The sequence below is a fragment of the Stegostoma tigrinum genome, chromosome 12 (genome assembly GCF_030684315.1).
Source record: "Stegostoma tigrinum isolate sSteTig4 chromosome 12, sSteTig4.hap1, whole genome shotgun sequence".
NCBI classification, from domain to species: Eukaryota; Metazoa; Chordata; class Chondrichthyes; order Orectolobiformes; family Stegostomatidae; genus Stegostoma; species Stegostoma tigrinum.
Genome location: NC_081365.1, coordinates 71,858,845 through 71,871,438, shown reverse-complemented (window position 1 = coordinate 71,871,438; position 12,594 = coordinate 71,858,845). Strand labels below are relative to the sequence as shown.

At 38.8% G+C, this 12,594-nt stretch overlaps 1 protein-coding gene across 11 annotated transcripts in view; it reads left to right on the top strand.

Moving 5' to 3' along the window:
• setdb2 (SET domain bifurcated histone lysine methyltransferase 2) overlaps positions 1-12,594 on the top strand; it is a 72,900-nt gene that overhangs the window by 31,953 nt on the left and 28,353 nt on the right. For all 11 annotated transcript variants that reach the window (XM_048540555.2, XM_048540556.2, XM_048540554.2 and 8 more), the window contains 3 exons: positions 4,770-4,841; positions 5,642-5,747; positions 8,754-9,350. In XM_048540555.2, coding sequence (XP_048396512.1) covers positions 4,770-4,841; positions 5,642-5,747; positions 8,754-9,350 — 775 coding nt within the window. The remainder of the gene's footprint in view (positions 1-4,769; positions 4,842-5,641; positions 5,748-8,753; positions 9,351-12,594) is intronic.

The following is a 12,594-nucleotide window of genomic DNA, read 5'->3' as shown; positions in this document are numbered from 1 at the left end:
GTTGTAGAGAAAAGGATACCCGACCATCCTCGAATGCTCTGCAGTTTTCCAAACAAGAGTAGGACTTAATAACAGAGGTAACAAAGTGTGAAGCTGGATGAACACAGCAGGTCAAGCAGCATCTTAAGAGCACAAAAGCTGACGTTTCGGGCCTAGACCCTTAGTCAGAGAGCCTCTGATGAAGGGTCTAGGCCCGAAACGTCAGCTTTTGCGCTTCTAAGATGATGCTTGGCCTGCTGTGTTCCTGTAGCTTCACAATTTGTTATCTCAGATTCTCCAGCATCTGCAGTTCCCATTATCTCTAGGACTTAATAATACTTTGTGATCCTGCCAGATGTGGTAGTTATCAGTTGTCTGCCATATCCTTTCAAACCTGCAGTCCTTGGATTTAGCGGAGTTGAGATTACAGATTTACTGTGGAAACAACTATGTGAGAGTGATTATAGTGTTGACTGGAACCAGGTGAATGTTGTTGTTGAACATTATTGTCAGCTGCAGAAATGTTGTAGTGAATGAATGGGCTGGGTAATGAGCATTTTTAAATGACAGATATCAGTTCAATCAAGACTACATTTCCAGAGGGCAAATAAAGAAGGAAGTAGGATTTGGAGCAGGAAGTATGTTACGAGTGGAGAGCAATGCAAGGAATTGAACAGTGAGAACCTTACTTGATACAATGCCTAGACTGACACTATGGGAGTATTGATGTCATGGGAAATACCAAGGTCGAGCAAGTGACTATGATCATGGGGAGTTTGCATTACCACAGATTGTTTTACCATGTAGGCAGCAAACATTAAAAAGGTCAAGGTAAATTCACCATAGTCCTACCAGACTGCTGGGCTGCTCTCATTAGGGAGAGGATCACCACACTTCAAGTGAGGGGAGAGGTTGAGCAGAACTCTTCATAGTAACCTCAGCCAGTGTGGGAATTGAGCCCATGTTGTTGGCATCACTTTGCATTACACACCAGCTATTCAGCCAGCGCAGCGAATCTATTCCTTGCATTAAGAGATCTTCAATATACATTCAAGCTTTTAAAGCATATTCAGTCCTGTGTTTAGGAGGAGTTCATTTTTCTCTGCATTGCAGTTTAACTTTAACTACTGACATACAAAATCTGTTTCAATTTGTCTTACTGCTGAAGGAGCCAAAAATATGTGTAATTAGAACTGATCCAACGACATTTCAGCAAGCGGTGATTTTAAAAAATTTAAGCCTAGTCTTCAATGTAACCTTTTCAAAAATACGGTATTATTTTGCTTAAAGAACCATGTGTAGGACTTTTTGGATATCTTCAATTTCGTGGATGTTTAGCTAAATCATTCCAATAAAAGAAGTTACAGACACCACAGTGTCATTGGCTACAGTTTGCAGGTTTCAGCTCACTAAGTACATATCTAAGGTTTTGGAGTAGATTTGTAGCTTGGGTTGTGGGTGTTGAAGTTGGTTGGCTCTCTGAGCTGGTTTGTTGTTCCACGGACGTTTCGTTACCATGCTGGCAATGCAGCCTCCAATGAAGCATCAGCATGTTTTCCCGCCTGGTTTTTAAACTCTGGAGTCCGTTGAGCTGGAATGCCTCACCTATGGTTTTCCTTCGTAGTGGAGTGTGTATGGGGTCAACTTCTATGTGTTTATTAATGGGTTTCTTCGTGGAGGGCCAGGCTTCTAGGAATTCGTGTGCCTGTCTCTGCTTAACTTGTCCCAGGATTCTGGTGTTGTCTCAGTCAAATTGGTGGTTCTCCTTGTCCATGTGGATTGAGATGAGTTAGTATTGGTCGTGCCTTTTTGTAGCCATTTGGTGTTCATGTACTCTCGTTGTTAGCTTCCTTCCTGTTTGTGCGAAACATTACATTGGACAAACACGAAGGAAGCTAACAACGAGAGTACATGAACACCAAATGGCTACAAAAAGGCACAACCAATACTAACTCATCTCAATCCACATGGACAAGGAGAACCACCAATTTTACTGAGACAACACCAGAATCCTGGGACAAGTTAAGCAGAGACAGGCACACGAATTCCTAGAAGCCTGGCCCTCCACGAAGAAACCCATTACTAAACACATAAGTGTCGACCCCATACACACTCCACTACGAAGGAAAACCAGAAGTGAGGTAATCCAGCTCGACAGACTCCAGAGTTTAAAAACCAGGCGGGAAAACAGGCTGATGCTTTATCGGAGGCTGCACTGATGATGTAAACCAGCACGGTAACGTAACGTCTGCGGAACACAAACCAGCTCAGCGAGCCAGCCAAATTCGTCACTAAGTACATGGTTTACATGTTTAGTGCAAAGATCAGGTTCCAGTTTTGCATGTAGTTTACAAGATGTAACAATGAAGATTCCAGTAACAGTTGCGTTTTGAACCCCTTCAGGTTTCTTCTTTACCACCTGCTCTGTCAGTTCATATCTTGATAACATATCTTGATTGACTAAGTAAGATGAAAATTTGTTTTCTTCTCCGAATATATTGAGTGGCTCTGAAAGTTTGTAATTTGGAGAATATACAAAAGCGTTGACATAATAGCAAATATAGCTATTTTAAATCTTAGATTAATTAAGATTTTAAAAAATGAAATTCTTGCAGTGGGGACAATGTTGGCATTTATTGCCCATGCCTGATACCATGCTAAGCTGATAGTGAGCTGCTGCCTTCACAAGCCACTGCCAATGCAGTATGCAATGAGTGATTTACCAGATAATTTCAGAGGACTGCTGACAGTCAGCCATACTTGTTTAAGATTGAAGTCAGTTGAAGGGTAGACCACAGATTTAGTGTGATCAAAATGTTCCGTTCCCGAAAGGAACCACTTAACTGAAAAGACAGAAATACGGTTCAAATACAGTATTGGGAAAAACTGGATTTCAAGCCTATTAATGCTTCATAACTACTGACTAGCAAGCCATTGCCATGACCTCTTGGTTTTTAATAACATTTCTGTAGCGTTATGGTAATCTTTCAAACTGAATTCAAGTTCTCACAATGCCTAGGTGTTTTTTTTAATTCACTTGGGCATTACTGGCTGGCCGGCATTTGTTGCCCATCCTTAGCTGCACTTGAGAAGATGTTGGTGAGCTGCCTTCTTGAACCACTGCAGTCCATGTACTGAAGGTTGACCCACAGTGTGCTTAGAGAAGGAATTGGAAGATTTTGACCCAGTGACAGTGAAAGAACAGTGATATCATCCCAAGTCAGGATGGTCAGTGGCTTAGAAAGCAACTTGGAAGTGGTGGTGTTCGCAGGTATCTGCTGCTCTTGTGCTTCAAGATGGAAGTTGTCGTGAGTTTGGAAGGTGCTGTCTAAGGATCTATGGTCTACAGTTTGAGAAATCGTGGCTATTTATGCCATAAGAATGTACAGGAGTAGGCTACTTGGCCGTTTGCATCTACCCTACTCTTAGAAAGGGTCAAGGCTAATCCAGTATTCTTCACTTCTGTTTCCTTTTCCCATTACTCTTGATTCTCCTTCTGATCTTGGCCTTAGATATGCAAAGACTCCATGCCCACAGTCACTGTGACAAGGAGTTCTGAAGACTCTCAACCTTCTGACAGAAGAAATTTCTCCTCATCTCAGTATTAAATTGACACTGCTTTTCTTCTACTAGAACAGCAAAGGAGAAGAGCAAGTTTATTGAGTTCTTAAAATGATGATATGATAAGGCAAATTGAGAACAAGCTACTCCATTGATTGGGGAGTCACTACCGAGAACTCATCAGAGAGTGTGAGGCTCGGAAAACTTTCTTTACGCAAGCACTGTTGGAGCATAGAATGATATGCCGTATGAAACACTGAAGGCTGAATTTATTTGTATCACCTAAGGGAAAATAGTTAAATATTTGAAGTAGGGGAAGTTGTTGACATATGGAGTGAGAGGAATACACTGAGTTGATCCACTCAACAAACAGCTGCTATAGACATAATACACAAAATCATTCTTTTCTTATTTGGAAACATCTATAGTTTATTGCAATGACAGGGTGATGTAATTACTGTATACCCAGTCTTACTCCTCTGGTTCCAGCAGTGAGGTCAATTAACATAATTTTAATCGAAGTACATATGGGTGGACTTAGTTCCTCGATTTCAGAATGGACGATTATTTGTTTTCGAATAATTTAGGTAGGTAAACAAAATTTCCAATTTACTTCTGAACCTTGAATTGTGCTGCTTTGCATTGTTGTCTGACACATTTAATTATCTTTCCTGTTCACATACATATATCGGTTGACACAGATATCCCAACTGGAAATGTGCCTGCAAATAAGTAGCTGTGAGGTTTGGTGAGGAAATGTGATTTGGTAAAATGTTGAGCATTTTATTTCAAGACTTATTCCCCTCCCCTCTACATCTACTGTGACTAGCAAATTAAAATAAACTTCAAAATTCATTTGTAATTTCTAGTTTGTAATTCCCGTTCTTTTGATCAGTTATAATTTCAAAATAGTGTTTGACTCAAGCACTTCAATTTCTTCTGAGGCAGGTTAACTTAAATATTTACAAAAACAGAAGTTGCAGAACCAGTTCTGAGGAAGGGTCACTGGACCTGAAATGTTAACTCTAATTTCTGTTCACAGATGCTGCCAGACCTGCTGAGCTTTTCCAGCAACTTCTGTTTTTGTTTCTGATTTACAGTATCTGCAGTTCTTACAGTTTTTACCTAAATAGTTGTTGGGATGGTTGGCTGCTGCATGAATATCTTTATTGAAGAAACTCTTCTACTTATCTAATTTCATAGCCTGTCTAAAAACTTACTTCTTGCAGATTATCTGAAAGCTTTGATTTTAGTTCGGAAGGCCGGAATCCATGACTCTCCACTTTCATTTGATAAATCAGGTAGACTAAACATATTATTTTCTTCTACCTCATTGGTGTTAAGTTGAGGGCAGTTGGAAAAGCACAGTACATATTGTGGGAAGAGTGGTGATTACAAATGATAGCATTTTATTTTAGTTTTCTTGCTTTTTGAACTTTTCTGTTGAAGATAATGAGATTAATGGGATTAATGTTTGTCAGAAGAAACTCCTGTTGTGATTTTGGTATCTTAACAAAAGAGACTTGCATTTATATAGTGTCTTTCACAACCTCAGGACAATTGGCAAAGTTCAGTCAACTCTTTACAGGGAATAAAATATTTCTTTGAAGTGTCATCACTGTTGTAATATAAGAAGATATTTCTGTACGCATTTCCACAAAAAAATACATAATCTCTCCGTACATTGATAAAGATTGAGGATAAAATACTAGCCAGGGTGTTGGGCAGAACTCTCCCACTGCTAATCAAAATAGCACTATTGGGTCTTTTACATCCACCTGAAAAAGCAAATAGAGACCTCCTACACTGCAGAACTCCTCGAATTGAACTGAAGTGCAACCTAAATAATGTGCTGAAATCTCTGGAGCGAGAGTGGAGTGAGGGCCGTACCCAGTGATTCAGTGTGTGTGCATATGTGTGCGCATGTGTACATAGTCAAAAATATGATGAAATACAAAACCTATCAAAGATGTATTTTATTAACGTGAAGTCTTGCTTGAGAGATCTAAAGGTCATTTGCAAATTCCTCTCAACTGCAGGCGGGTTTGAAATTTGTTGGTCTATTATCCCTCATTAATTCTGCATGCCTTTATATAAATAGAAAATGAGGAACAACTTCAGCATGACAGTGAAGAGGAGATATCAGAAAAGGTCATGATTTCCGAAGAAATGGAAGCACAATCTACACCAAGCAGTTCCCTGTTTATGTGAGTGCGCAACATTTGTTTAAAATATTAGAATCTCACATTTTTGATTACTTTGTGACTGACGGTCTCGTGGGTGCAGATTTAGTTGCTGTTAATTGAAATTAGGAGAACAGTTTAAAACTTTGTTGTTCTTCCCCCATCTTTGCTGTTACTCTTTTTTTGGCTTCTGAAGCTTGATTGGTATGTCTGATGAATTGACTCAGCCTGAAGCCAATATTTAAATTGTACATCTGTTTTTATATTTCAACTACTCATAAATTTTTTTTCCCTGTGTTTCTGTAAAGTAGCAGCTGCCTCATAACATCGAGTTGAATAATTTGCAGTTTTCTCCTAAGAGATTCATTACGTCATGTAATGCATCAATCATCAATCCCATAAAAAGAGTTGCTTGATCCTTAAAAAAGCAGAGTCCTAATTGTTCCAAAGAAACACACATTGAGGTCAGTCACAAATGAACCAAGATAGATGAAAGAGCTTTGCAGATAGGCAGTTTCTTGTGGAATTCTGATTGCTGGAAAATAAAATGACTTTTCTCCCCTGTTCAGTATACCTTTGACATTATGAAATGTGGTACATGCACCCCTATCAGGTTAAAAACAAAAAGGGGAAAATTGAAATCTGCATTTTCTGTTTGAAGATCAGGTTGGCAGTTTTATGCTTATAAAACTAAAAAATAAATTTCAGCAAGCTGTTAATTTCTTGCCAATTCAGTTGTTTATTTTGTGGCATACATAGGATTAGTTTATTTTTAATTTGATGTTAGTTGTTAAAAGACTGTACCGTGTACAGTCATGATTAAAATGTAACATGGACTGATGTAGTTTGAAACTGCAGTCTAATAATCAATTAAATGTTTAAACTTCAATAATAACCGGAAAGGAACGTTTAGAAAAGAAATTCTGGGCGTTAATGGGAATTGAATGAGAGTGAACTGCAGAGATGTGTATAATATAACAAAGTGTGGAGCTGGATGAACACAGCATCTCAGGAGCACAAAAGCTGATGTTTCGGGCCGAGACCCTTCATCAGATGTGTATAAAATACTTGAGGGCTGTTTAATCTGCAGTACCATTTAAAGCTCAAGCATCTGCTTAGAACAAGATATTTAGTTTCAAGCTAGGAATAAGCAAGTATGGGACTGATTTTTGGAAATCTCTGTTCACTCAAATTGAATGCATCTCAATGTTTGTCCGATTGGCAGGAGATGCCGAAACTCGAGACACTTAGTTGCTATGGTAAAGGGACTGTCAGTATGCGTTAAATGTTAAGAAAATAAATAAGGAAGGCTTATAGTCATATGACAGACTTGAGAACCTGAAAAAATTAAAGTCAGTTAAATCCTTTTGAATTGTTGTCAGTGTTCTAACATAGGAAATTTTACACAGCAGGATTCCATAGTTTGCATTGTGATAATGACCAGACAATTTTTTTTCAGTCATGTTTGTTGAAGGTTAAGTATTGGCCAGGAGAATTTGAAGTGGGGTTTGAACAGCAGCCTTCTGACTTGAGATGCAAGAATGCTACCACTGAACAATGGTTAACACTAAATAATGTTGAATAGCTGATATCTTTGATGTATGATCTTGGTCTGTTTTCACATGAACAGTTCACGCTTTGATGAATAAAAATGACATAAAAAGCTTACCAGTACTCTTTCATGTATTTGCATAGGTGTCAAAATATAAATCGGCTTTTGATGCCTTGATAGCTCCTTTCAAAGATGTTGTTAGCTGCCAAGTGAAAGTATGAGCTTGCGTCTTGGGTGTGTGTGGTTGCACTTTTGAAATGTTATCAACATTTGATGTGAAGGATTGGCATGCTTTGAACTTTTTGCTTCTTCATAACACAGACCATCTCACCTGCTTGATCTCTTATAAAATTATAAAGTACTGTAGATAAACCGTGCATTTGTGGGGTGAAAAATTGATGGTGATGACCAATGCAAGTGCAGCACATTATGGATGAAAAAGAAGGATGACACATGCCAAAAACACATAAAATATGATTTTAAGAGATGGAAATGTGGTGTCTTGTGTACAGGGCTGTCTTAGATTCTGTTATAGATAATGATCTTTTAAAAATTTGATGAGGACTAAATATTTTAACTTGTAAAGCTACAACTCAATGAAGAGGTAAAACAACTGTGAGTTAAATAGCTGAGATTAGTTTTTAAGAAACTGATGAATGTAACTGTGCAGAAAGAGGCGCACATTAGAAAAGAGACTTAGCTTCATTATGTATTTAAAGTGAATTTATTTCCTTAACATACATAACATCAACTTTCTTTTCAAAATGATTTTCTATTAAGTGAGCACACATCTGTCCACTCTATTGGGGATAGTGAAATTTAATGTCTGTATATGGATTGGTCAACTTCGAGTCGTAGAGCTGTACAGCACGGAAACGGACCCTTCACTCCAACTCATCCATGTGACCAGATATCCTAAATTAATCTAGTCCCTTTTGCCAACATTTGGTCCATATTTTCATGTACCCATCCAGATGCCTTTTCAATGTTCTCCACGCTCCTAACAGTAGCTACCAATATAGACTGATGGCACAGTAATTACGTCTCCCTGTCAATGATAGCACTGCAGCTTCTCTATTGGCAAGAGGACACAGTAGTGGTATGGCAGATTCTATTATAATTATGTACATATAAATTTAAAACAGAATTGTTTTAAAATGGAATACTACTTTAGAATGCAGTCAGCCCTCTTATTTCCATGTATTCTGAATAGCAGCGTCTTTCTATGCTTTGACATATGGAATCCCCCTTGTAGACAAATCAACTGATGACCATAACAGTTGAAAGTTGTTTGTCACAGAGTCTCACTACATTTTTCTAGGCTGACATAATTTGTAATTGGTTCATTTATAACCACCTCTTGAAAACCTGTTTCAACAGTTGCATCAAATGGGTAAAATACAGCAAGCTCCATTGTTGGTAGAGTTCCAAATGGTCATTCCCCAGTCTGATTGGATAACTCTTTCTTTTCTCTCCAGGCAAACATCTGTAATTAAAAGTGTGCCTTCCTCAGCTGCCTCCCTACCCTCTACAGATGGATTCATCCAGCCTAACACTCCCAATCAGTTGACTTTCCAACAGCACCAGTGCAGTAGTTTGTGTATCGCAAGAGTGACACCTCCGGCTCCTGACCATTTCAAAGGGGAAAATCCATTGAGAATTCCCATACTTTGTCAGTTTCAAAGGCGACATGGGAAATTGCATTGGGATACTGAGGTCGTGGATCCTCCTCATGTCACTTACAAAGCTCCCTGTGGAAGAGGTTTACGGAATTTCAAGGAGGTGCGTGATTACATTTTTGAAACCCAGTGTGACTTTCTGACATTGGATTTCTTTTCTTTCAACACTTACGTCCAGCTTTCACGGACAATTTCTTGCAAGAACCCAGTTATTTATGAAAACGACATAAGCCATGGTATAGAACCTGTGCCAATCCCTCTGTATAATGCAATTGACGTCTCCAAACCACGGTATTTTAAATATAGAAAAACACGGTTGCCTCACGGATATCTGATTAGCAGTTCAGCAGAGATGTTTCAACACAAGTGCAACTGCACAGATGGCTGCAATGACAAGTTAGTATTTTTTTTAATGTTATACACTCAATGAATAAATAACGTTTCGACCATTGAGATTGCAGCTGAATGTCATCATGCTGTATGAGGAATTGCATTTAAAAAATAAGGCATGGTATTGGATGATGTTTCTCCAAAAGTGAAATCCTGCAGATGATCTAATTTTAAGATGCATGAACTACTGAGAAAGAGAAATACCTCTGGAAAGAGAATCAGGTTACCCAGTGGAAAAGTCATCACCCTTGAATGTTAATTCTGCTGTCCTGTCAAATGTTCCCTAACCTGCTTAGTACTTCAAACATCTTTTAAAAATTTGATCTGAAAGCTTTTTTAATTAGTTATTTGAAAATGAAAGTTAATTTGGTATTCTGTATTGCAGACAGCAAGAATGTGATAAATGTTCAGATAATGTATTAGTGATGTTGGTTACGATACAAATATTGGCCACAGTGCTCGGAGACCTCCCTTGCTATTTAAATAGTGCCTGAAATAGTTTGCATTTACCCAAATAAATTTAAAGCCTCATCCAGGAAATTGCTCTTCTGATAGTGCAAGTCCTGAGAACTTGGCTGCACCATTTGCTGAGACTAGATGTTGAAATTTCTGAAGTGGGACTTAAAATCACAAACTTCTGATTTGGGTAAGAGATTTTGGGTTGGGGTAAGCTGACCTGATTTGATAGCTATCAAGACCACCTCTGGTGAACTAATATCTTCAGACCTGCTGAATGTTAAAATTGATGAACAGTTCAAAACCCATCGGTTAAATTCTCTCATTAGACATTGTTAGCTAAGGTTGAACTACATGGAACTCAGAGCAAATTATTCATCTTGTTACAATTAAGCAGCAGAAGGCAGGGAGTGACTGTAATTGGCAAAAAGTGACAATTATCTCATGAAGATCTTTGCTGGGGGCTTCAACTATTTACTAAATGTATTGTAATGATATAGAAAGCCACATAACCAAATTTGATGATTCAACAAAGAAAGGTGACATTTTAATCAGTGGAGATTGAAGTGTAAAGTTAAAAAGAGCTATTGAAGGCTTAAATGAATGGGTATAGCTAATAATTGGATTTCTGCGTGGATAAAGGTGAAGCTCTTCACTTTGGACTTTAGAGTATCAACAGGGTATTTTTTTTAAAATGGTGAATATCTAGAAACGCTCAAGGTGCAAAGAATCTGGGATGGGGGTCTGAGCCCAAGTATGTAGATGTCATTAACAAACACGTGAAATTTTCAGACGGGCTAATAGAATGCTGGAGAACAGAATATAAGTTGGTGAAAGTTATATACCAACAATACAAAGTCCTGCTTAAACCACACCTGTAATAATATGAGCTAGCGTGTGAGTAGTTCTGACCTGTGGAAAGACATTTTAAGCCTTGGACAGAGTATAGCCATAAGATTATCGGAATGATACTGGACTTCAAAGTTAAATGGAGGAGAAATTACTTGAAGTTGGTGTGATTAAGGGTGCTGTGGAAGCTTCAGGCTGATTTAGACAAGTTGAGTGAGTGGGCTTCGACCGGTTCCTGGGGGATTTGTCGATTCAGGAGATATTGGATCAACTGGGCCTGAGTTCACTGTAGCCCAGAAGAATGAGAGACGATCTAATTTAAACGTAACATTTCAACAAAGTTAGACAGACAGGTGCAAGGATAATATATCCACTGGCCAGGGAGTCCAGCACAAGGAGTCATGCATATGCAGTTGGCCATTTTGGATTGAGAAAAGAGATTTCTTTGCTCAGAAGTTTGTGAACTTATGGAACTCTCTAGCACTGAAGGCTATGGAGGTGAAGTCACTGAATACAATAAAGAAGTAAATAGATTTCTAAAGGCTGAAGGTGTCCAGGGATGTGTGGAGAAAGCACGTGTATGGAGTTGAGGTGGAAGATTGGTCATGATCTTGTTAAATAACAGAGCAGGCTGAATAGGCCTAATGCCGTCACTTGTATTTTATGTGTTTCTATTTAAGAAATATAAAAAGAGATTTTTCCATTTTTTCAGGAATCAAGACTGGACAGTGCAGTCTAAAGGTTAAAGTCAGACCAGGAGTCAAATTAGGAAACATTAAGGGTGGTAGAACTCTGAAATACTTTTTTGCACAATTCACAATAAATGTTAAAATTAATTTTTAATTTGTTCGTCAAGAATAATAAGAAATATGTGTCAAAGGCAGCTATATCAAGTTGACCACAATTCAGTCTTGATCTCATTGAATGGTGGAACAGTCTACAGTGGTTACAGAGTCATGGAGTCTTACAGCACGGAAACAGACCCTTCGGTCTAAGTCATCCATGCTGACCAAGTTTCCCAAATTAAAACTAATCCCACTTCCCTGCATTTGGTCCATATCCCTCTAAACCTTTCCCATTCACGTATAAATCCAAATGTCTTTTAAATGGGTGGACGCTGGGAAGTTGTTTCCGTTAGGCGGGAGACTAGGACCCGTGGGCACAGCCTTAAAATTAGAGGGGGTAAATTTAAAACGGAAATGAGACGACATTTCTTCAGCCAGAGATTGGTGAGCTTGTGGAATTCATTGCCACAGAGTGCAGTGGAGGCCGGGGCGTTAGATGCCTTCAAGGCAGAGATCGACAAATTCTTGATCTAACAAGGAATCAAGGGCTGCAGGGAAGTGGAGTTGAAATGTCCATCAGCCATGATTTAAATGGCGGAGTGGACTTGATGGGCTGAATGGCCTTACTTCCACTCCTATGTCTTATGGTCTTAAATGTTCTAACTGTACCTGCATCTACCACTTTGTCTGGCAGTTCATTCTGCACATGAACCACCCTCTACGTGAAAAAATTGTGCCCTCAGGTCTCTTTTAAATATTTCTCCTCTTACCTTAAAAAATATACCCCCTAGTTTTGAACCCCCTTGCCCTAGCGAAAAGACCTTTGCTATTCATTTTATCTATGTCCCTCATGATTTTACAAAACTCCATGAGGTCACCCCTCAGCCTGCTATACTCCAGTTAAAACAAAAGTCCTTATAACTCAAGAGATAGTAGGAACTGCAGATGCTGGAGAATCTTGAGATAACAAGGTATAGAGTTGGATGAATACAGCAGGCCAAGCAGCATCTGAGGAGCAGGAAAGGCCCAAAACACCAGCTTTCCTGCTTCTCTGATGCTGCTTGGCCTGCTGTGTTCATCCAGCTCTACAACTTGTTATCTCCTTATAACTCAAAGTCTCCAGTCTCCAGTATAGTATACTTAATCCTGAATTCTCCAGT